The sequence below is a fragment of the Bos indicus genome, chromosome 4 (assembly GCF_029378745.1).
Source record: "Bos indicus isolate NIAB-ARS_2022 breed Sahiwal x Tharparkar chromosome 4, NIAB-ARS_B.indTharparkar_mat_pri_1.0, whole genome shotgun sequence".
In the NCBI taxonomy this organism is placed as follows: domain Eukaryota; kingdom Metazoa; phylum Chordata; class Mammalia; order Artiodactyla; family Bovidae; genus Bos; species Bos indicus.
This window is the reverse complement of record NC_091763.1, coordinates 75085017-75109885: the sequence shown is the minus strand read 5'-3', so window position 1 is coordinate 75109885 and position 24869 is coordinate 75085017. Positions and strand designations below refer to the sequence as shown.

Genomic DNA, 24869 nt, shown 5'->3' with positions numbered 1-24869 from the left:
GACAAGAAAGATCACTGCTGGCCAAAAGTCTTCGTCAGCTCCAGCCCGTTAATCCAACTTATCTTGGCAGTGAAACCTGAGAGCTGAGCCTGTCTGGACCCCACTAGAACATTATTAGTTGCAGAGCTGAGTTCAGCCCCGACAGGTTCTAGCTGGACACTGGCCAAGATTCCTGGTCACAAAGCCTCCCAGAGCCAAGGTCAGCATGACAGCAGCTCCGATGCACGTAATCCCATCAGCACGTGGCAGACCACAGGGCACAGTGCCGGCCCTGACCCTGGTGCCTTTGTGAAGACCTCACTGGGCAAGGGCCTCACTCACGTCCACCCACTGTTGCCCACAGGACCCAGGAGCAGGGGAGAAAACCTGGCCCTTCGGGGCACAACAAGCAGTCCAGGTAGAGGGGCTGTGTCCCAGCCAGGCCTGCAGATACCTCCCTGTGGGCTACACACAAAATCAGCGACCGGCGGATCCCCAGCAGGCCAGAGCTCAGAGGCTGCTTCTTTCACCTTCTGAAAGCAGCAGCTCTAATAAGAATCCAGCCCAGCAGCTAGGAGCTCATGCAAGCATGGCCATCACTCTGCAAGGCTATAAGGGTCATCACTGTGATAACTGTGAAGTCAGGCAGAAATATGGGAAATGCTTAGGATAAGATATAGGTTTGGGAAAACCATCAGCATAAAAAGTACATACATACACACACCACACGTCTAACACTGTGTGCTAATTTGCTTCAGTTGTGTCCAACTCTTGTGACCCCATGAACTGTAGCCACAGCCTGCCAGGCTCCTCAGTCCACGGGATTCTTCAGGCAAGAATACTGGAGGGGGTGGCCCATATCCTCCTCCAGGGGATCTTCCTGACCCAGGGATCAAACCATCGTCTCTTTGGTCTCCTGCATTAGCAGGTGGGTTCTTCACCACTAGCACCACTTGGGAAGTCCAAACCTCAAACTCTTACAAAAACCAAGCCGGAAAGAGGAAGATGATCAAGTATTTGTAAGTGTGAGAATGGGGGAGCTTTTATAAACGTTTAAACAACATTTAAGTCATGATAGTGTTTCTAACAAGAAACGTATTCTATAGAAGTGCATTATGCTCTTACAGATGACCTATAGTTTGGACTTTTTTGCATTTAAATGGGGTAGGGAGGAGCAAAGAGCAAAAGAAGTCACTCTCTTGTTGCCAGTCACCCATCTCACCCAAAGTCTTCATCAGCCTGGCCAGCCCTCAGCCCAAAGACTTTCCTATTTGTTATGCTAAGAGCCACCTTCCTCAGGGGACTGTGCGCAGCTGCCCCGCCCCTCCACAAGCCAGCAGGGCAGCTCAGCAGCAGCTGATGCAGGCGGGCACCCGGGGGTCGGGTCGGCTCAGCCCCACACCCCTAAAAGCTGGGTGCACACTCACTTCTCCTGCAGGTCAAGGCCCACTGTCCCCCCACCTGACTTTCACTCCTGTCCCCCTACCACGCTGGTACGCCCCTCATTCTGGGCCACAGGATCTGCAAGGCTAAAATATCTTCAGGCTCCACAGTTCTCTGACCACTTAGCCCAGTAAGCTGTCCTTCCTCTGTGGTTGCACCCATGCACATTTCCTGTGTGAGACTGAGCTCCCTACCCAAGCCCCCACTGCTCCAAGGTGGCCAGCACTCATGAAACCTGCCACCCCCATTAGCATGGAAGGCTAAGACTTTGACACAAGGTTCCTAGTTTATGGAGCTGAATGCTGGTGTCCTCTTCTTCCTCTGCCTTCCTCAATCCCTTCCCTCTTCTGGAAACAAAAAAGGCAGCTCCTGCCCAAGGCCTCTGCCCTCACTGACCCTCCATCCGATGGATCCTTCCCCAAGCACCTAGGAGTCACTGACTCTGATACATCCTTCAGCCCATCATCTCCCTCCAAAGAAGCCCCACCAAACCACCCTGTAGAAAGCCCAGTGCTCAGAGTCTGAACCCGGCCTGAGCCAGGAAGCCTCCATAACAGGAGACAATATAAGGATGAACCATCTCCTTTGAAGCCCAACCAATTCTGCAAATGCCCACACTGGAAACGATGCCAGCAATTCTGGTCCAACATGTTCCAGCACTGGGGGTAGGGCCTGCTAGTTGGCATTCCTGACTTGAGATGGTGAATACATTCTTAAAGGGTAAAAATTAACCAGCGTCCACCAACATCCGGTCCAGCAGGCTCCATGTACTGATCAGAAGAGTTGCCTCCCAAAGGCACAGCCACCTTCATCGCCATTTCACCAAGGCTAAGCCAGAGCAGGGCCCAGGTCTGTGCTGTTCCCGAGGAAACCTGGAGTAATTGCACTCATACATCATAGGTTCTGGCATGCGGGTCCCAGACTGAACCATTTATCCAAATTAAAACCATTCTCCAGAAACAAAATCAGACCCTTTTAATTGAAAAATAAAACCAAGCAACCCTAAAGCCTCCTTTTTTTTTTTCTTAATGAAAGACATTCTTCCTGCTTTCTCATTCCATTAATCACTGAGTTTATACAATCTGTCAAAATAGCTTGGTAAAAAGTCTTCTCTTCCTTTTCCTGCAGGCCTGGTTTTTCCCAGCAGGCGCCAACCCGGCCAGGAGTTCAGGCACGCGGGTGAGCACGAAGAGGATTCAGCCAGCACGCCGTTTCTCAACTGCAATTTGACCTTATATCTCAAGGGACTTCCAAAAGCTTGTGTTCACTTCTAGGTATACACCCCAGAGAAGTGAGAGCAGGGACCCAAACACATACCTACACACCCATGTTCAGAGAAGAGTTACTCGAAATAGCCAAAAGGTGAAAGTAACCCAAGTGTCTACCAGAAGAAACCTGAATAAAGTGGTCTTTAAGTACAATGAAATATTCCAGAAGGAAATCCTGGTACATCCTACAACATGGATGAAACCCGAGGACATTAAGTAAAGTGAAATAAGCCAGTCACAAAACACCAAATATTGTATGATTCCACTTCCATAAGGCACCTAGGGCAGTAAAACTCATAGAAATGGAAAGCTGAATGGTGGGTGATGGGCTGTGCGAGGAGGAAAGAGGAGTTAGTGCTTACTGGGGATGGAGTTGGTTTTGCAAAATGAGAACAGTTCAGCATATGATGATTTCACAATATCAAAGTACCAATGCCACTAATGAACACTTGAAAATGGTTATGTTATATGCATTTTCCCACAATCAAAAGTAGTTTATGTTCTTTGACCTTAGAAGTCCTTCCAAGAACATGACTGGCCAGGATCTTGCCCAATCTCTATGCAAGAATGCACACAAGGCTGCAAGTGACCAGAGGACAAATAAATGGTCATCACGTACATACTGGGTTCTGTACTGTGTGAATGAATTCACTTGTGTGAATGCAGAGTTAGTTACAAGTGGGGATTGCTTACATTGCCGCACTGTTACGATATGATCTCAGATCGGTAAACTTGAAAAACATAGAATGCACACAGCATACAAGAGGGTGAAAACACTGCTCCATGGGTGGCACTATTAGGCCACATTTCCTGCATTTTTAACATTTCTCCCTTTTTTCTAAGTCTACAAAAAATATATTACACAAAAACTACTTTGTAGAAAAAGAGTCAAAAATTAATTTAGGAAACAAAGGCACATCCATTACTTGGGAATCCCCTCCCACCCCCTGAGCAACATAGATGACAAACGTCCCTTCCCGTCCTAGGGCAGGACAAGAGAAAACATGCGCCTGGCCAGCTGAGAGCCAGTCCTGCCTCACTCAGCCACCAGTGGACACAAGCAGAGCTGTGTCCCCTTTCCTCCACCCCCAGCCACTTCAGATCTTTCCAGAGAAGACAAACTGGAAACACACCTGGCCAAGATCTAAAGGAGACTCCCACATCCCCCACCACCTCCTCCAGTTATAACAAAGGATTGCCCCTGACAGGGATCAGATAGGGACTCCAAGAATGCAGAAGTGATGTTTCAACAGGAGCCCCGGGGTGGGGGCGGGGGTGGGGGGAGCAGTGTCAATTGGGCAGAATGAGAGTGAGCAGTGGCCCAAGAGCCAGCAAGCAGGAGGGACGCCCTGGGCCACACAGGAGACCCGGTAGTCAACAAAACAGCCCCCAGGAGGAGCGCTGGTGTGAGCCCCTCGGAAGGCAGTGACGTCCCCAGGCTGCAGGTGGGGAACCAAGAGGGCAGCCTCGGGACAAAGGGTGCCTTTTACCCCAGATCTGTGGCTGCCAGAGCCCGGCTCTCTCCTCCCAGCACGCTGCCTTCACCGTACCTTTGATGTGCGTCCAAAATCACCAGTGGTGAGGGGTGAGCACTCAGGAAACCTCTGAGAAAGGTGATGGATTACGAGCGGAGGAGAGTCAATGGAGCCCTTTTGTTCCCGCAGCCAGCGCCGCAGCCCCGTCGTCGTCGTCGTCCGGGAGGAATGTGTACAGAACGCAGACGCCCCAGCTAATGGCCCAGCCTGGCCCTGGGGCGACATGCATGGCCAGATGAAGGCTGCTCCCCCACGCCCTGGGAGGCTCCACAACGAGTGAGATGCAACACAGAGCAGCTGTGGGCCAGGGGATTGAGGGAAGCGGATTCCTGAATCCTCCTGTGTGAAAAGCCCGGCTCCCAAGTTCCCGGGCCACAGCCGCCTCTCCCTGGAAGAAGAGCGGAGCAGGGTACTTGGCACACAAAGCCTTTGCCTCTGCCCCTCTCAAGAGCCTTGGCCGTCTTCCACCGGGGCACCTATCTCATGAGTGTCTCTTTAAAACTTTAGGGTTTGTTGTTTATCACCAGTTTTGGAAAAGCTACACTCAAGAGGTACCAGGTCACACCGTGATGCTGCCACCCACTGAGACACAGTGAAAAGAGATGAGACCCTTCCCACCTGAGATGAGACTCAGCCCACGGGTGCAAGCTGGTCGGAGTGGCACCAACTGTCTGGAATGAGAATTCCCACAGATGGCACCTCAGTCTCAGAACAGAGCCAGGCCTGTTCTGTACAGCCCGTACACCTTAGTACAAGGTGTACTAAGTGCTATCAACTCCCTCAAGGAGAAGAGGACGAGGAAGGCAGGCAGCTGGCCACATGCCACAGTCACAGCCCAGGAAGGAAGGAAAAGGGACGAAGGCTGTGTCTGAGGAAGCAGCTGTGGCTGGAACCCAGGCCAGCTGTGGACAGTGGGCATCCGAGAGCTACGGAGCTTCCGCCAGGCACTTGAGGCAGGTCAAGAACCAGAGATCCCTGGGTTCCACTTTGGGACCTCCCCCAACACCACACCACCCCCTCCTTGCACATGCTCAGGCCCCCGTAACCAAGGGGACACGTGCCTTCTGTGAGTGAGGGCCAGGCACAGGCTCTGTCCCCAGACAGACCTGAGTTACAACCAGTCCCATGACACAGGCAGGTGACTTAAGCTTGCTGAGTCTCAGTGTACATTCCGGAAAACAAAGATAAAAATATTTTCCTGCAACGTTGGGTGATGATTTATCTGATCGTGGAAAGTAAGCACCCCCAGGTGCATGGGTGACCGCACCATCAGAAGAAGGCATTAATCTTGCAAGGTTACCAGGCTGGGAGTGGGGGAGGGGTGTGGCAGAACAAGGGCAAAGCCTTCTCTCCCAGAGTTGGTGTCTCTGGGGAGCACCCCCTTGGCACAATCAGGAAATGATCCACAAGAAGGAATTTTCCTTAAACATAAATTTTTCAGTAATTTAGCCCATTTGGGACCAAACATTAATACCAGATCATTGCCTTCCTATTTTAAAAAATAACATAACTCTTTAAATGTCTAGGGGTCATTCTGATGACTATCTTCCCCTTAATGACACCGTAGGGCATTCTGACGGCTCCCAACAGTGGGCCCAGGTGGCGGTCATCCTCACTGGCTCCTCCCTCCTACCCAGGGAGCCCCCAGAGGGGTCTGGGACAGCAGGTGGGAGACATCCGGCCCCCCTGCACCAGGAACAGGCATACAGTTGGGACCCCAAGTGCATACAGAGCAGAACAGAGAGGTGTCCCTACAGGAGGGCCCAGTTCATGGATCCGGCAAGACACCTGGCTGACACACACCAAAATGAAGGTGGAGGGGAGGGGGTGAGGCAGGTGCTCACCAAACACATTCCTAAAATTCAGAGTGCAATAGGAAGCTCCAGAAACCTGGAGATTCTAGTTTGCTGCTTTTATGGGAAAAGAACAGACAAGAAACAGACAAGTGTTCCCACACTGAGTCCACTTACAACTACAGAATGGCAAATCTGCCTGGTCTGAGGCCTCAACATACTGGAAGATTCAAAACATCTTCTGAGCCTAAGAGAAGATAACTCACATTCAGCAGCATTTAGACTGATTTTTAACGTCTAGGTGTTTTAAAAAGCAGTGAGGAAGCACGGAGAATACATCCCGGCAGTCCGACAGTCGGGGTTTGAATATTAGCTCCACATGGACATCCCTGGGAAGATCGGGTCACATCACACCGTCTCACACCTGCCTCTGCTTAGCCATGAGGGTTAACAGAAGTAATTCTTTCCATAGCTAGAGCAGCGCTCAGAATCTGGACAATAATGACGACAGTAAGATTCTAAAAACATTTGCTAACAGCCAGAAAAAGGTAGCTATTCGGAGTTAACAAAATGCCTATTGAACAAACTGACTAGCCAGACCTCTTGTTCTGGATTAATAGAGACAACTGCAAAGGATTCCAGGGGAACAGGGCCAGCCCTAGGTCACTGATGATCCCCCTAACTCACCGGGTCTCACAGGAAAGAGCCTGGGGTTCAGGGTCTGCATACCTCGGGAACCCCATCGCTCTCCAGCTTCTGCTGCCAGCAGACTCTTCAAATCCAGTCTCAAAACAGTCCTTTCTAAGACAAAGCGGAACCAGGGTAAGGAAGCCTCTCTACTCCAGGAGCACTAGGTGGCTGGGATACAAGGTAACTTTCTACCCGCGGGAGGCTGTTTCTCTAGCAGGAACACCCTGCACCTGGCCTCCATAAGAGTCTGAGGGTGTGAGTGGAGGGGTCAGGGCAGGGTGTGGTTGGGAGACAAAAGGTTGTCCTCTAGCATGGTGGTGGTTTACGCCAGGCTGACCCTGGAGAAGGAGTACTGCAGGCACGGAGAGCCAGAGGACTGGGTCTGGTCTGGTCCCTAAACATTCTGCCCTTTAACAAACATACTCATCTGTAAAATAGGCCTTGGGCCTTGCGTACAAGCTGCCATTGCCACATGGTGGGTCAGAAATCTCTCCCCCCTCAATCTTTCCCCTCTCTGTTCTTGCTTTGTGCCTTCCCCCAGGCCATTTTTAATCCCATCAGTAATACCTCCTGCAGCCCAGGAACAGACTTCAACCTGGTGACATTTAGCTCCCAGGGTCACCTTTGCAAAGAGCTCCATTTAAAACCAAGAGGTGCCAAAGCTACATTTTTATAAAAAGCCAAGTCAATTTGTATCCAGGAGTGCTCCCGGAGGCTACTCCTTTTTCTATCTTCTCCGTGGTTTGTAAAGAAATGATTCATCTGCTACTGCTGATAACTGTGACACCTCAGCTGAGAAATTTGCTGTCAGGACATGCATCCACTTGACAGACAAGCAGCAGCAACTTCAGGGCCCTGGAATTTCACTGTCCTGGACAAACCCTGGGCTTCACCCCCATGTTGATTGAGCAACAACTTGGGCAAGATATTTAGCCTTTCTTTGCCTCTCAGTTTGCACATCTGTAAGATGGAGCAATTATCCCAGCTCCCTCCAAAGGTTGTTATTTGAGAGAATGCAATGCATGTATGCAAAGCATTTAGCACAAGCAAACATGTAGGATTTACTATGATCATGTTGTTACTTTGCCTCTGGGGTCACTATTACTTTGTAAAATTACTAAGATTACTATTACTTTGTCTTTGAGGTCAGGAGTCTGGCCTTCTGCCAGTTCCCACAGTCAGCTCCCTGTGCACTGAGTTCCCCTCATTCCCTGCAGACTGGCCAAGCCCCCACCATCCTCCAGCTGCAGCGACTCCCTCGCCCCTCCAGGCCTCTGCACAGAAATGCCTTTCTTAATACTTGTTGATTGATTTGCAAATATAACCTCCCAGGCCCTAAAGAGGGGAAGAATCACAAGGACATAAATATCTCTTTCAAAAGGCAATGAACTAAAGCACTTCAAAAAAATAGTATCCACTGACCACATATACCAAAATGCCACGATGGTTAGTTCTGAAGGGCTAAGTGATATGGATGCAATGATAATTTTCAATCAAATTTTCAGTATATTTAGAGTCGTCCATGATCATGGGCTCATGTTACAGAGAGAGACTATGGGGGGTGGGGGGGACTGCCAGCAGATCAAAGTGTGTGAAGGACAGGGACACCCTAGGGGTCTGGGGGTGCTTCTAAGTGGGCAGCGACCTCCTTCAATAGTGGTCTCCGAAGGCCCCACATTCCATGGGCTTTTATTTTTTAACCAGCGCTGTCTCAAGAATTGGAGTGGAGCTCTTCAGCCCCTTCCCGCCACACAGATTTTCATATCACTTCAAGCAAAAGACCCCGGCTCATTTATCAGACCCCGACGGCGCCCACCGAGTCGCAGACCCTCCCTCTTCCTGCCTGTCAGCTACAGCGCCGGCGTGCCAGCAGGCACGTGCCACAGGTGGCCTCGGCCACGCACGCCCCCGGCCTGGTTCCCGCTCCTTCAGAAGTTAGGAAGGAAGCACCAAGGGACCCCCTGCTTCCCGCCCAACACAGGGAAAGGGAAAGAGAAACGCACCGGAAAGCCTGCTTGCAAAGAGCCGGAGAAGGGTCCTGAGCCTTCTCATTGCAGCTCCAAGCTCGGCTCTCCGCTGCGGAGTCTCAGGACTCGTCCTAGAGAGCGAAGTTCACCCGGGCGCTGCCGCAACAGTGCCGCTCTGGCCCGCGGGCCCCCGATCGAGCTGGCCTGCTCCCCGGCTGCATCCGCCCGCCCCAGCGCTGTCCCCGCGCCCCAGTCCCCAAACAGCGTCCGGGACCCTGGCCGATCCCGCCCGCGCCCTCGCCGCGTTCACCAGCCTCCGTCCCTAAGTCCTGCTCCCTGGTACCCCGGATCCCGGCCGAGCTCTCGGTCCCCGCTCGCCCCAGCTCAGGTCCCCGCGCGCGCGGAACTCCGTTTGCCCGCGCGCCCCGAGCCCCTGGAGCGGACGCTGGCGCCAGCTCGAAACAAAGAGGTTGGCGGTGCGCTCCCCGCTCCAGTACCTGGGCGAGCGGCGGCGCGGTCGGTCCCGCGGGGCGATGGCCGCAGCAGGCAGGGCTCGGAACAGCGCAAGCAGCGCGCGGGCGGGCCCGTCCTCCTGGCTCGCGGCCGCGCCCGCCGCAGGGCCCCCTCGAGGCGGCACGGGCAATCGCCGCCGCCGCGCCCTGGCCGGCCGGTCACCTGGCCTCATCGCCCTAACAATGCGGCGCGTTCCAGGCGCGCCCCGGGCCCCATGCGCCTCTGGGACCTCCCTAAGTTGGCCAGGTGGAACCGGGAGTTATTAGACCCGTTGAGAAGCCCAGATTCAAAGTGTTCAGGGGGCTGGTGTGTTCCGGATGGGCAAGCGATTTCCTGATTCCTGCACAACTAGTTCATTTTTTCGTGAATTCATTCATTCGGCACTGTAAGTATTGTGTGTAAGAAAGCAAAATCTCGCTGCCTGCCTGTAACTCACAAAAGTAAGCTACCGGGAGTAATGCAGACATAAAGGAACAAGGCAGTGACAGAGGAAACCCAAGATGCTTTGGAAGCCCTGGAAAGTCCGACCAGTGGAGGGAAGGAGTGGGGAAAGATTTCAGAAATCACCTCTTCTTAAAATGAGGAGAAGGAAATGATAACCCACTCCAGTATTCTTGCCTATACCGTGGACAGAGGAGCCTGGTGGGCTGCTGTACATAGGGTTGCAGAGAGTCGGACACGACTGAAGCGACTTAGCATGCATACATGCATTGGAGAAGGAAATGGCAACCCACTCCAGTATTCTTGCCTGGAGAATCCCAGGGACAGAGGAGCCTGGTGGGCTGCCATCTATGGGGTCGCATAGAGTCGAATGCGACTGAGCGACTTAGCAGCAGCAGCAGAAGCTTCTTAAAATGAAAGGGGAGAAATGAGCAAGAAATGAGCAGGCCAGGAGTGGACAAGAAGAAGGCTGCAGACAGAGGATCCAGAGGAGGAAACACAGATAGATGCCAACACCCCCAAGACAGAGACGGCCCCTCATCTGTCCCTCAGCCTTGACTTCCCTATTGGTGAAATGTGGGGAGTGGACTGAATGCTCTTGAATTCCCCTTGTAAGACATATGCCCGTATGCAGAATTAGAAGTGCTATTCCTCCTGTACAAAAGAACAGGTTCATCAGCACTTTATCTTGTGAACACACAAAGACCCTGACACAAAGAAGACTTTCCAGGAAGGTACTCCACTCTACATCCTGCAGAAGCTATTTAAGATTGTATCTGTCACTCCGACCAAATGTTCCTGGACTCCCACCTGAAAAAGTGGGCATATCTCAGGGTGCAATTACCAGGAACTGTCCCTGATTCAGAAATGAAGTACCTTAATCTACCCCGGCCTTTTGGGTCCAGCTCTGCCCATCCTGCCCATGCACAGAGCAGAAAAACACAGCTTGTCAGGACCAGTAGAGAGACTCAACAAGAAAATCATTCATGAATGGACTTCTTTCAAAGTAGCCAGCTGGGACTTCCCTGGTGACCCAGTGATTAAGAATTCGCCTGCCAGGGCCTCTCTCCCATAGAGCTGTAAAAGTGAAACTGTTGGTGGTTTGGTTGTGACTCTGCGACCCCGTGGACTGTAGCCTGACAGGCTCCTCTGCTCATAGAATTCTCCAGACAAGAATACTGGAGTGGGTAGCCATTTCCTTCTCCAGAAGACCTTCCCCACCCAGGGTTGGAACCCAGGTCTCCTGTGTTGCAGGCAGATTCTTTATCATCTGAGCCACCAGGGAAGCATAGAGCTAAAGGAGGTCCCTTTTCTCCTCAGCCAGGACTGGAGGCCAAAATCAGCCCTTGAGAGTCATTGTCGTTGGGGCCGCCATGAGCTGGGAAGCCGTGTTTTCCTACCCCAGACATTTGTAGAAAAGAAAAAAAAAAGAATCTGCCTGCCAACCACAGGCTCAACCCTTGGTCCAAAAAGATCCCATATACCACGGCTCAACTAAGCTTGTACACCACCACAAGTACTGAGCCTGCACTCCAGAGCCCGAGAGCTACGGAAGCCATGCTCCACAACAAGAGAAGTCACCTCAATGAGACACCTGCACAGTGCAACTAGAGAATAGCCACGACTCATCACAACTAGAAGACCCATCGCAGCCAAAAATAAATAAAGTAGCCAGTCATCAAAAATTGTGTGGCCCTGGATCCAAAGTAAGCCTGTCCAGGGAGGAGACACAGCAGACCTTTTGTTTCATCCCTGAGGACCAAGGCCAGGTCTGCTCAAATTCTACTCCCATCGTTCACCATCTCTTCAAAAGGATTTGACCAATCCCTAGAGAGATAAGAACACCTTCCTCAGTGATCAATGCAAAGAAATAGAGAAAAACAGTAGAATGGGAAAGACTAGAGATCTCTTCGAGAAAATTAGAGATACCAAGGGAACATTTCATGCAAAGATGGGCCCAATACAGGGAAGAAATGGTATGGACCTAACAGAAGCAAAAGATATTAAGAAGAGGTGGCAAAAATACACAGAAGAACTGTACAGAAAAGATCTTCACGACCCAGATAATCACGGTGTGATCACTCACCTAGAGCCAGACATCCTGTAATGACAACTCAAGTGGACCTTACGGAGCATCACTACGAACAAAGCTAGTGGAGGTGATGGAATTCCAGTTGAGCTATTTCAAATCCTGAAAGATGATGCTGTGAAAGTGCTGCACTCAATATGCCAGCAAATTTGGAAAACTCAGCAGTGGCCACAGGACTGGAAAAGGTCAGTTTTCATTCCAATCCCAAAGAAAGGCAATGCCAAAGAGTGCTCAAACTATCACACAATTGCACTCATCTCACATGCTAGCAAAGTATGCTCAAAATTCTCCAAGGCAGGCTTCAACAGTACGTGAACTATGAACTTCCAGATGTTCAAGCTGGATTTAGAAAAGACAGAGGAACCAGAGATCAAATTGCCAACATCCATTAGATCATTGAAAAAGAAGAGAGTTCCAGAAAAACATTTACTTCTGCTTTATTGACTATGCCAAAGCCTTTGACTGTGTGGATCACAATAAACTGTGGAAAATTCTTCAAGAGATGGGAATACCAGACCACCTGACCTGCCTCCTGAGAAATCTGTATGCAGATCAAGAAGCAACAGTTAGAACTGGACATGGAACAACAGACTGGTTCCAAATTTGGAAAAGGAGTACTTCAAGGCTGTATATTGTCACCCTGCTTATTTAACTTCTATGCAGAGTACATCATGAGAATTGCTGGGCTGGATGAAGCACAAGCTGGAATCAAGATTGCTGGGAGAAATATCAATAACCTCAGATAAGCAGATGACACCACCCTTCTGGCAGAAAGTGAAGAAGAACTAAAGAGCCTCTTAATAAAAGTGAAAGAGGAGAGCGAAAAAGTTGGCTTAAAACTTAACATTCAGAAAACTAAGATCAGGGCATCCAGTCCCACCACTTCATGGCAAATAGATGGGGAAACAATGGAAACAGTGACAGACTTTATTTTCTTGGGCTCTAAAATCACTGCAGATGGTGATTGCAGCCATGAAATAAAAAGACATTTGCTCCTTGGAAGAAAAATTATGACCAACCTAGACAGCATATTAAAAAGCAGAGACATTACTTTGTCAACAAAGCTCCGTCTAGTTAAAGCTGTGGTTTTTCTAATAGTCATATATGGATGTGAGAGTCGGACTATAAAGACAGTTGAGTGCCAAAGAATTGATGCTTTTGAACTGTGGTGTTGGAGAAGACTCTTGAGAGTCCCTTGAACAGCAAGGATATCCAAACCAGTCCATCCTAAAAGAAAGCAGTCCTGAATATTCATTGGAAGGACTGATGCTGAAGCTGAAGCTCCAATAATTTGGCCACCTGATGCGAAGAACTGACTCATTGGAAAAGACCCTGATGCTGGGAAGGATTGAAGGCGGGAGGAAAATGGGACGACAAAGGATAAGATGGTTGGATGGCCTCACCGACTCAATGGACATGAGTTTGAGTAAGCTCTGGTGGTTGGTGATGGACAGGGAAGCCTGGCGTGCTGCAGTCCATGGGGTCGCAAAGAGTTGGACACGACTGAATGACTAAACTGAACTGAACTGCACTGCTCTGATTTCTCAAGAAGTCAAAATCACTGGACTTTCATTCCAAGCTGAGCAGGGCATTCATTTCCTGAGGCAAAAGCTTCCTGAACCCTGAGCCCCAGGCCTGGGAAACAGAGCAGGCATTTTTCCTGCCCTCTAGGATACCTTAGCCCAAGAGGTAACAGGATGAAACAGGAGGTGTGGAGGGAGCCTCAGGGGAGGTGGGGAGGTCACAGCCAGCTGATCCCTAAATGGGAATGAGGCAGGTAATATTACTATCTATCTCCTTTTACTGACAGGCTAAAATCATAGGTAACTTGCCCGAGGTCACTCTCGGGTCAACTACAGAATATGATAAAGATCCAGGATGATCAAGCCAACAAGCTACCCTAATTTTATTTTTCCAAATACTCTGCTCATCCATCTAGCTCAAATGTACTGAGCTGTGTCTTTGCTTAAATGTCTCTCCCACTAGACTCCCTGGGGTAGGGGGCAGAGGGTGGTGGTGGTGATAAGAGCCAACAAGTCTATCTTGCATCTTTGCATCACAAAATCTAGCACAACATCAAGGCCATACTAGCTGAATGACTACGTGAATTTGGTATTGAAATATGAGGTATTGAGGTATCATGAGGTATTGCAATATCCAGTATCCACTTGTAGGAGCTGGGTTGGTAAGTTTGCCCAAGATTCCACAGCTACAGCTTCCCTGGTGGTCTAGCGGTTAAGAATCTGTCTACCAATGCAGGTGACATGGGTTCAATCCCTGGTTCGGGAAGATCCCACATGCCAAGGAGCACCTAAGCCTGTGCACCGCAGTGAAGACACAACTAGCCCCCGTGGCCACAACTAGAGAAAGCCTGTGCACAGCAATGAAACCTAGCACAGCCAAAAATAAATAAATAAAGGCTTAGGGGGAAAAAAATCCACATCTAAGAAGCTGGGATTCACCCTTGTTTCTGGGACCATGGTGACTTAGACACCCATTCATGCAGTGTCTGTCCTCACACCTACAGTGTCTTCGGAAGGCGGAAGGCACCCTGGGCCTGGTGTCCCCTTGTATTCTCTGCTAACCCATGCAGCTGGCTCCTTGATTCACTGAAGTACAGACTCCACACCTGGCCCAGAGGCTCCTAAGGGATGGCCCATGCCCCATGAGGCTGTCCTGAGTCTAGGGACTCTGAACTTCTCAGACTGACCTTTTGAATTCCCAAGAATTTAAACAAAAACAAGGCATGTAGCAATTATCTAAAAGGGAGTGCACATTTTTTTCCATCCTTACCCATCCAAAAATATCTCAAATCTGAAAACAAAAGTCTCAAACCAGTTTAAAGGAGGGAAAAGCAGGCATATGCCAGAAGTGGCAGTTCCCTTCCCAGCACTCCACGGGTGGGGCTGGCCAGGAAGCACTGATACCTCTGTCCCCTCAACCCCTCTCTGCAGCTTCAGTCTGGTTCCTCTAGGCCGGGAGTTCTGAAAGAACTTCTTAGAAACCTGTCATTGACATAAAGATGGTCTTGGCCATGGCAAAAGTCTGATACATTCTTGTCCTTAGATCAAAGGTAATACATGAGCAATGATTTGGATTTTTTTTTTAATTCCTTTGTCTTAAAAGTTGATATTGTCCAAAGAGACCCTGAAAGGGGCAGTGGGAAACATTATTTCCTCACAGCGCCACAGTGCTGTGAGGAAAGGGTGAAGCAGGAGTGGGAGGACGTGCCTTAAGATACGGTGTCCCTCTAGACCCCCGTGGGACCATCACCCTCTCCTCCCTTTCCTTCTCCCCCTCAACACACAGTCCTTACCCACAATTCAATGCCTTGCCTTTTTCTATACCCCAGAACCTTCTGCGAGTATATGGAACCTTGGTACTCTCTCCCTGAAAATGCACAGGCACACCAGCTTCTGCAAGGTGGGCTCCAGGAACCCACTGTCTGGACACAAATTAACTCTTTGTGCTGCTGGCCCCACCTGGTCCCACGGAAGTGGGATCCTAGATGGTCACGATCAGGGATCATGATTGGGGATCACGCCCTGGGAAGTAACAGGAGGGCAGGTGACATGGAAGAGTGGTGCCGTGACCCACCCCAGGGAGTGCTGGGAATTTCCTGGGGCCACAAGGGTCAGTCTAGGTTGTGAGCCACTCCCAAAGCAGGGGCAACCTCAGACAAGGCCAGACTTTGCAGCTTCAGATATCCCCAAAGGAGGCTGATGGCTGAGTGTTGCTTCCCAGTGGCCAGGTCAACGAATGTTCACTGGGGAGGGATCTGAGTCACTATTGCAGAGCCAGCTATACTCCCTTGGGATGCTCTTTGCTCAAGAGCTGTACCCAGCACTGGAACCACCCCAGGAAGAACTAACTGATCTCTGGGCTCTCTCTCCATATTGAGAACAGGACTGCCCATCCTCTTTGTGCCCCAGGAGCAGCCTGCTGATCGAACCCTGCTGGGCTCCATCCTGAGGTACTGGGGGTGCTTTCCCTTCCCCAGTGACAAGCAGGCCTCACTGGGAAAAGCAGAAGTCCTGTGTTCTCCTTCCTTTTGGTTCCGTGGAGTGGCACTTAGAGTAGCAGCCCAGGAAACCCACAGCAAAGAGCATCAGGACAAACATGATGACAGCAGAGAGGAAAGATAGACTGTCCTAAGCAGATGTGATCGGGATGTCTGTGATATGAAAATCTGGTGCTAGTCAGTGCCCCAATCATGGGGTTTTCTGTCTCTACAGCCAAGCTCACTCTTAACAGAATCAGAATGCACAGATGCATCTACATGCTCTTCTCAAGATGTCTGGAGAAAAGAGGAGATAACGGTCCCCTCAAGGAGGAGCGAGTAGACTTGTCCTCCCCTCCTCACTGTAATCTTTGACCACCAGCACCTCTGCCTCCCCCAGTCCTCACTTTACACATCTGGTCACCTAGAGACCCTTAACCAGGAAGTCATTCTCCCGCACTGAAGCAGAGCCCCTGTGACCCTTGGCACTCCCTCCTGCTTTTTAGCTGGACTGACCGCTAGTTCCTCGTGCTCAGGGACTCCATCTCGCAGCTCTGCATCCCTAGCAGATATAGGGGGACATTGCTGGTTCTAAGACTGGGGCAGGAAGCCTATGAGGTGAGCTGCAGAACAGAGAACAAAAGGTGAGCTCAGAGAACAAAAGGATCAAGGCCACCCATCAAAGGAACACAGCAGAGGGGCCAACTCGAAACGGTTCCCAGTGACCAAACCTGAGCAATTTGAGCAAAAAAATAAATAAACACTATAGCTTTGCGTTGTAATTTAAAATATAAAATTAAATGCCCATGAGTCCATTACTGATTGAATGAATAAATGGGGAGAAGAGGCAAAACTCCCTTACAGAAGAATCCCAAATAATTTTTGTAGATAGCTTCAACACATGCAATGGACACCACCCCTAGAGTGTGGGTCGTGCTTAGCACTTCCTTCCAAAGAATCAAGTGTGAAGGAGCAACTCTACAGTGGAGAAACTTGACAGATGTGACCTCAGCCAGGTGATCAAGGTCACCACTGATGAGTCATGTTGAGAGTGTGTGCCCTTGACCTGATGGGATGAGAATGGCACCCCAAGGCCTTTCTCCCAATAACCAGGAATCCCTGCCTAACTGTGAGTGAGCATCAGACACATCTCGACCGACGGACAAAACACCCGACCTCCTCAAAACTCTCTAGGTCAACAAGAACAGGAAGTCTGAGAAACTGTCACAGCAAGGAAGCCTGAGGGAACATGATGATTAAATGTCACAGGGTGTTCTGGATAGGATCCTGGCACAGAGAAAGGATAGTACAGAACATTCAGAGGTGTGGCCTCTGGAGAAGCTGCTGATCGAGTTAAGAATAATGCTCCCCAGTACCAGTTCTTTAGCTGTGACCATGTGGCATGCTGACATAAGATGTTAACGGCTGGAAAAACTGGGCTGGAAAAATGGAACTCTGTGCAGTCCTTGCAACTTTTCTATAAATCTAAAGCAATTCCCAAATAAAATGTCTGGTTTTTTTTTTAATGCCATTGAAGCTATAGGAAGAAAATGGCTTCTTTACAGATGGCAGCAGAGCTGTGCTTCCCTGACTGCAAATATCCTAGTGGAAAGCTGTCACGATCGATGGCTCCTCTGTGTCCTAGAATAACCCACGCATGCTAAGTCATCGTATCCAACTCTTGCAGTTGTATAGACTGTAGTTCACCAGTCTCCTCTGTCATGGGATTTTCCAGGCAAGAATACTGGAGTGCGTTGCCACTTCCTTCTCCAGAGGATCTTTCTGCTACAGGGATACAGGGATTGAATCCGAGACTCATGTCTCCTGCATTGGCAGGCAGGTTCTATACCACTAGCGCCCCCTGGGAAGCCCAAGAGTAACCCAAGCACCCCCAAATTTCCTATGAACTTCTGGCTACAAAGAAACATGCTTGCCTGGAGTAGGGAACTTGCCCAAACTGGAATTTATAGAAGTGTTAAGCTAGTTCCCTCAGTTTCCCTTTCATCCTCTTATTTCTTCACTTCTTAAAAGTTTTTAATTTTTTTTTTAGTGAAATTCTAGATTCATTTAAAGAGAAATGAAATTTCCTGGATAAAGCATTTGTGTAATAATATTACTTCTGAATCTATGACTCAGAAATAAATGGATGAATAGATACATCTATACATTTAAGCATTAATAATAATTTTTGTTCGGAACACACATTGTGAAAAAAGACATAATTCAGTCAATTCCTAAAACATACATATCACGATTACTTAAGATAACATGGATATTTAATTAAAATTTACAATATAACAATATCTAACTTTTCTCCTGTGGACATAAAAAGAAAAATACAATAATCCATTTTACTCATTATATATTACAAAATTAGACAAACTTCATTACAAAATGAAGTTATAAGTAGTGTTTTATAACAATGATAGCAATTTAATTTTAAACAAATGTATTCACATCCTCTTCCTTTATCCTGTATATGTATCTAACTGGCAAGGCCTACTAGATTGCTGAAATCAGTAATAATCCAGTCTATGATTTTTCAATTTTTTTTATTTTTCATGTTCGGCACCTAACTCAAAAATACTGTGGAATGGGGTTCCCTGGCAGTCCAGTAGTTAAGAATTTGCCTTGCAATTCAGGGGACAGTCCTGGTCCGGGAAGATCCCACCTGCCACGGGGCAACTAAGCCCGTGCGCCACAGCCACTGAGGCCCACATGCCCTAGAGCCTGTGCTCTGCAATGAGAGAAGCCACTGCAGTGAGAAGCCCGCGCACGGCAACCAGAGAGTAGCCTCCACTTACTGCAACTAGAGAAGGCCTGGGGACAGCAATGAAAACCCAGCACAACCAAATATAAAATCAATAAGTAAATTTTAAAAAAATACCATGAGATGCGCAGTGCACAGTTCACAACATTCATGTGAAGGTAAGTCATGACTCCTGCATATGCTAAGTGCCATCTTCAGGTGCCTCCAAAAGACCCAGGGTTTCCCTCAACAGAACCTGTAGGAAGGGAGCTCGTGGTCCGTCTCTGGGTTGCCCACCTGTGCTCTCAGGTCCCAGCAGGCTCTGCTGACCACCCCAACAGAGCCCAGGACAGCTGAGAACTGATATTGTGCCCAGCCCCGTTCCAGGCCTGCTGAGGTCAGCTCCCCGACCATGACTGACCAACCATGAGCCAGACTGCGTTTGGACCTCCTGGCCAGGAGCACAGTGCTCAGCAACCTGCCCAGGGTCCAATAGGCCACATGGACAGCAATATTTCCCCACCAAAGAACAGAAGAATAAACCTACTGTAGGGCAGGGGGCGGGTGATAGACACGGAGACCCTATCCCTATAGACCCACAGACATATTCCCATATCCCATGTCAGACCCACCTGCAGGGCCTGAGACAGATCACGTTCTCAGGTCAGGTCGTGAGCTCCTGCCCTGTTTGCGGCCAGGAAAGGCCAGGCAAAGCTTGTTGGTGTAACTGAGCAGACCCTGTGTTGCCTTCCTGGGACAGGCCCTTCCCCATATCCTCAGTTGAAGTACCTAGATAACAGTATCTGATGCACGTGTCCTGAGTTGTTTTACTGATGTGAACCCTCCCCGCATCCACCACCACCAAATGGATGATGTTAATTACTTGATGACCATGAGCTCATAGCCCCAGGCCTCTTGGAGCCTAAGAGTGGATAATGTTAAACCCTGTGACACCACCCTGTACCTCACCATCACCAATCAGAGAATTGTGCATTAGCTCATCCTGTATCTTTCAACAACCCTCTCTCACCTGGCTTTTAAAAATGCTTAGCCAAAAGTCTTGGGAAGTTTGGGGTTTTTTAGAGCATGAGCCACCCGTCTTCTCATATGGTCCTGCAATAAACCTTTCTCTGCTCCAAATTCCAGTGTTGCAGTTTGTTTGTTCTCATTCGGCATCAGGCACACAGATTTAAGCTAACATTTGGAAGCTGGTCTGCAGTCCCAGGCCTGGTACTTCAGAGGGGAGTTACCACAGAGGAATGAGACTGCCAAGACTGAAGATGAAAAGGAAATGGGATCTCTGCAGGTTGCACAGAATCCCAGGCACTGCCAGAGCCACTAGTGACATGGACATGAGCACGTGGAGGAGAGCTTCAGGGCACAGGGGAAAAGACCACATGAGGGACAGCAAGCAGGAGCTCCCCCACAGGAGCCCCATGAGGCATCTCTTCCTGCAGATCACAGGCATCTTCAGCCACATCCTACTTGTGACTGACGAATCAGAGGCTGTAATGGGCAGAATTGTGTCCCCGCAAAACTGATGTGTTAAAGTCCTAACTCCTCTTATCTCAGTGTGACTGTATGTGGAGATGGGGCCTGTAAAGGGGTGATTAAGGTAAAATGGGGGCTTCCCTTGTAGCTCAGTCAGTAAAGAATCTGCCTGCAATGCAGAAGACCCAGGTTCGATTCCCGGATCGGGAGGATCCCCTGGAGAAGGCAATGGCAACCCACTCCAGTATTCTTGACTGGAGAATCCCATGGACTGAGGAGCCTTGCAGGCTACAGTCTATGGGCTCACAAGAGTTGGACACAACTTAGCAACTAAACCACCACCAAGGTAACATGAGGTCATTAGAGGGGACTAATCTGCTGGGAGGGATTGGGGGCAGGACAAGGGGATGACAGAGGATGAGATGGCTGGATGGCATCACCAACTTGATGGACGTGAGTCTGAATGAACTCTGGGAGTTGGTGATGGACAGGGAGGCCTGGCGTGCTGCGATTCATGGGGTCACAAAGAGTCGGACACGACTGAGTGACTGAACTGAACTGAACTGAATCTCTTCTTATGAGAAGAAGATATTGGGACATAGACAGGCACAGTGGAAAGACCATACAGTGTAAAGACCACATTAGGCAACAGGGAGAAGATGGCTGTTGATATGCCAAGGAGAGAGGCCTCAGGGGAAACTGACCCTGCAGATGCCTTGATTTTAGACTTTCAGCCTCCAGGACTATAAGGAAATAAACTATTAGTTAAGTTCCCAATCTCTGGTACTTTGTTATTGCAGCCCAGAGAAATATAGTGGCCCCAATTGTTGGCTTAAAACCCGTCATGGAAATCATTCTCTGATTCATTCATCTGTTCATTCATGTATTCAATGAAGGATCGTAAGACACCCACCATGTATCAGGCACAGGGCCATTAGATGACATCAGATGCTTCACTTAACATCTAGCCAACAGAACTTTCCAGAGCTCATATGCAAGCCAAAGCTGTGCTGCATGCTGAACATGGGAACTCATGGTATGTTTGTTGAGCAAACCTTTACCCTCATCCTGCTGCAGTCCAGGCTTCTGGGAACACCCCAGTGAGAGCCCAGGGCCTGAGTTAGGTGACAGACCATGGGCCAAGTTGGGTGATCTGAGGATCTCAGAATTTTCCAGCTGGAAGAGTCCCTTGCCTCTGCCCTGCATGCCATGATGTTCCTTTTACTGTCCCTGACACAGGCTCACTGAGTTCAGCTTAAAGGCCTCCAACAATGCAGACCACCCAGTTTCAGAAGCCCAGTTGTCATGAGGGAGGGCTCTGGCATGTAAGGAGGCCTTTCCAGAGATTCCCCAGAGGCTGTGGGGCACGGGAGGGGAGGGGGTGCACCGGGGATGGTTCCCTAGAGGAGCTGGGAGTGTATCAAGGTGAGGATTCCTCCTTGAGACCCCAGGCCCAAAACAAAGACACTAGTGTGGGGTCAAGGATGGCCTTCAGGAGCCTGGGCATAGGCATTGGAGGACATGGCCTCGAGGGGACAGCACAGGGACAGAAGTGAGAGCCCAGCTGAAGGATACAAGGTCCAGGGCAGGGAGGGGTAAACAGGGGGATGATAAGCTCAGGCTCTTTCAGTTCAGGGGAATTTGACTGAGATCATGGAGCTGTACCATCGACACCTCTATAAGCCTTAGTTTTCCAATCTGTAAAATGGGGCTGTTAAAACTGAAATACAGCCTGCATAAGGACAGCTGAGGCTGTGTTCCTGCAGGCCTCACACAGGCTTTGACACTGATCATGCCCCTGACAGCCCTGAGTCTATGACTGTGCAGGAAGCTTGTTGGCTTGGGTGGGAAGTGGAGGTTGGCTGCGGTGGGGCTGAGGGCCAGGTGCCTTGAGAGACCTAGTCTGATAACCTCATCTGGTCCCACGGGGTGCAGGGCTGTGGGGAAGGACTGAGGAGGGCTTATCCCTTCTCTGATAGAAATAAATACCAAAACAGACAGACCATCTGCCTGGGGCTCTGTGGTTTTTGCTTTGCCTTTTCTTTGCCTTTAAACAATTATGAATTGCAGAAGAAGTCGCTCAGATATTTTATGTTTGCTCAGCAGTCTTCCACTGAGAACCCTGAAGCACTTTGTAGACATGTGATGGGCTAGGACTCCCATGTAGAGAAAATCAAGCCAGGCTGGCACCTGTCACTCTGCCTGACAAGGCCCCTCCTGCCCCTTTTAGACTTTGTGCAGACTTCTTGATTCCAGAAAATGCCAGCAGGTCCACTGGTCACTGTGGGATCTGCCCGGCATTCCCAGTGTCACAGCCCAGTGTCACCAACATGCGTCAGCTCCTGCCCTAGGCCTGCGCCACCTCACCACTCAGCACATCCAGAGATGACTTCCATCCCCACAACACCCTTCTGACCTCTCATGCTCTGTCCTTCGTACAATATACCAAAGCGTCTAGAAATTGGACTAGAGTTTCATAGTGTTCTGGACAATCATGCCATTTTCCGTTGAGAAATGGACTTTAGCAGGGAAGACGCCCCACTTCCACCCCCGAGTTTTCTGTCCTACTTCTAAGCCTGCACTCTGCTCAGGTCCCCAAAGTGCCCATCCAGGGCTCCCAAGGGCTCGGGCCTATTCCCATATTAGTGCAAGCACCTTGATAATGATTTTTAAGCTTCCCTCAATTTTATATCCAAGTAGGTTTTCTTCGTAAACATCTGGAACTAAAAACACTTCACAAATCAAAGTAAACATTGTCCCTTTGCTTTATCCAGATTTTATTCCTCGAGAATCATTCAGAGAGGGCTTCCCTGGTGGCTCAGTCATATAAAGAATTTTCCTGCCAATGCAGGGGACACAGATTTGATCCCTGATCTAGGAAGATCCCACATGCTACAGAGCAAGTAACCCACGCACCAGAACTATTGAGCCCGGAAACTCCTAAAGAGATGGGAACACCAGACCACCTCACCTGCCTCCTGAGAAACCATATGCAGGTCAAGAAGCAACAGTTAGAACCGGGCATGGAACAACAGACTGGCTCAAAATTGGGAAAGGAGAATGTCAAGGCTATATATTGCCACCCTCTTTATTTAACTTATATGCAGACTACATCATGAGAAATGCTGGACTAGATGAAGCACAAGCTGGAATCAAGATTGCCGGGAGAAATATCAATAACCTCAGATGTGCTGATGATATCACCCTTATGGCAGAAGTGAAGAGCCTCTTGATGAAGGTGAAAGAGGAGAGTGAAAAGCTGACTTAAAACTCAACATTCAAAAAATGAAGATCATGGCATCCAGTCCCATCACTTCATGGCAAATAGGTGGGGAAACAATGGAAATAGTGACAGACTTTATTTTCTTGGGCTCCAAAATCACTGCAGACGGTGACTTCAGCCATGACATTAAAAGACACTTGCTCCTTGGAAGAAGAACTGTGACAAACATAGACAGCATATTAAAAAGCCGAGACATTACTTTATCAACAAAGGTCTGTCTAGTCAAAGCTATAGTTTTTCCAGTAGTCATGTGTGTATGACAGTTGGACTATAAAGAAGGCTAAGTGTTGAAGAATTGATGCTTTTTGAACTGTGGTGTTGGAGAAGACTTTTCAGAGTCCCTTGGACTGAAAGGAGATCCAACCAGTCCATCCTAAAGGAAATCAGTCCTGAATATTCATTGGAAGGGCTGATGCTGAAGTTGAAGCTCCAATACTTTGGCCACCTGATGCGAAGAACTGACTCACTGGAAAAGACCCTGATGCTGGGAAAGATTGAAGGCGGGAGGATTAGGGGATGACAGAGGATGAGATGGTTGGATGGCCTCACTGACTCAACAGATATGATTTTGAGCAAGCTCTGGGAGATGGTGAAGGACAGGGAAGCCTGTCGTGCTGCAGTCTGTGGGGTTGCAAAGAGTCGGATACAACTGAGCAGCTGAACAACAAGTAGGACCCAGGAGCCACAGCAAGAGAAGCCACCAAAATGAGAAGCCCACACACTGCACCAGAGAGTAGCCCCAACTCGCCACAACTAGAGAAAAGCCTGGGCAGCAACGCAGACCCAGCCCGGCCAAAAACAAATAGAATTATTTAAAAAAAAAAAATCATCAGAGAAAATGAGAAAGACCCAACTCTGAGTTCCCTGGGCAGAAAAGGGACTCTGGAAACTTCTCTGCAGGGTCCTGACCAGTTGGCCTGCCCTGGAGTTCTGCAGTGATGGTCTTAGGGCAACACCTGTTGATTCCAGCCTCAGGCCCAGATGCTCCCCACACAGCCTGGAGGAAGCAAGTAGCAGTTAGGAACTGAGAGCAGAAAGACAAGACCAGAGAGGATTCTTCTCCCCACTCGATCTTCTTCTGTCTCTCTACACACCCACACACACACACACGAGTTCCAGGAATTATTGATAAATTGGTGTGTTTGTGTGTTAGTCGCTCAGTGGTGTCTGACTCTTTGCAACCCCATGAAACTGTAGTCTGCCAGGCTCCTCTGTCCATGGAATTCTCGAGGCAACAATGCTGGAGTAGGTTACCATTCCCCTCTCCAGAGGATCCTGGGATCAAACCCAGGTTTCCTTCATTGCAGGCAGATTCTTTACTATCTGAGCCACCAGGGAAGTCATTGATAAAATGGTACTAATTTACAAAGAGTTAGTCAACATAAGATTCTTTGAAACATATACTCCTTTGAGAATGAAATATATGATTTATTTATTAAAAGTGCACATGTAGCATCTCAGGAATGCCTGCATTTCTTGCAGTGAGGGCCTGCCTCACCCCTGGCTGAACTCTGGATACAGGACACCACTAGCATCTGTACCTGCAAGAGAGGCAGTGCTGGGACTGGTCACAGGCCACCCATTACATTTTTCTGACCTCAGACAGCAAGCATGTTTCATGTTGATAT

General features: G+C 49.3%; 1 protein-coding gene and 1 non-coding gene across 6 annotated transcripts in view; one reads left to right on the top strand and one right to left on the bottom strand.

Moving 5' to 3' along the window:
- TNS3 (tensin 3) overlaps window positions 1-9312 on the bottom strand; it is a 222781-nt gene extending 213469 nt beyond the window's left edge. Inside the window, exon 1 of one of the 5 annotated variants that reach the window (XM_019958904.2) lies at window positions 9173-9312. Coding sequence is in view for 3 of the 5 variants with exons in the window: in XM_019958902.2 (XP_019814461.2) it covers window positions 4241-4450 (210 nt within the window). In the remaining 2 variants the exon portion in view is untranslated. Of the gene's footprint in view, window positions 1-4240; window positions 8641-9172 lie in introns of those variants that run through there. The other 4 variants (XM_070787988.1, XM_019958902.2, XM_019958899.2 and 1 more) reach the window with 4 other exon arrangements.
- Window positions 9313-10902: 1590 nt separating this feature from the next.
- Window positions 10903-11040, top strand: LOC139182848 (small Cajal body-specific RNA 20). Its single transcript, XR_011566417.1, has one exon. It is a non-coding gene; the product is annotated as a small Cajal body-specific RNA 20 (non-coding RNA).
- The last annotated feature ends 13829 nt before the right edge of the window (window positions 11041-24869 follow it).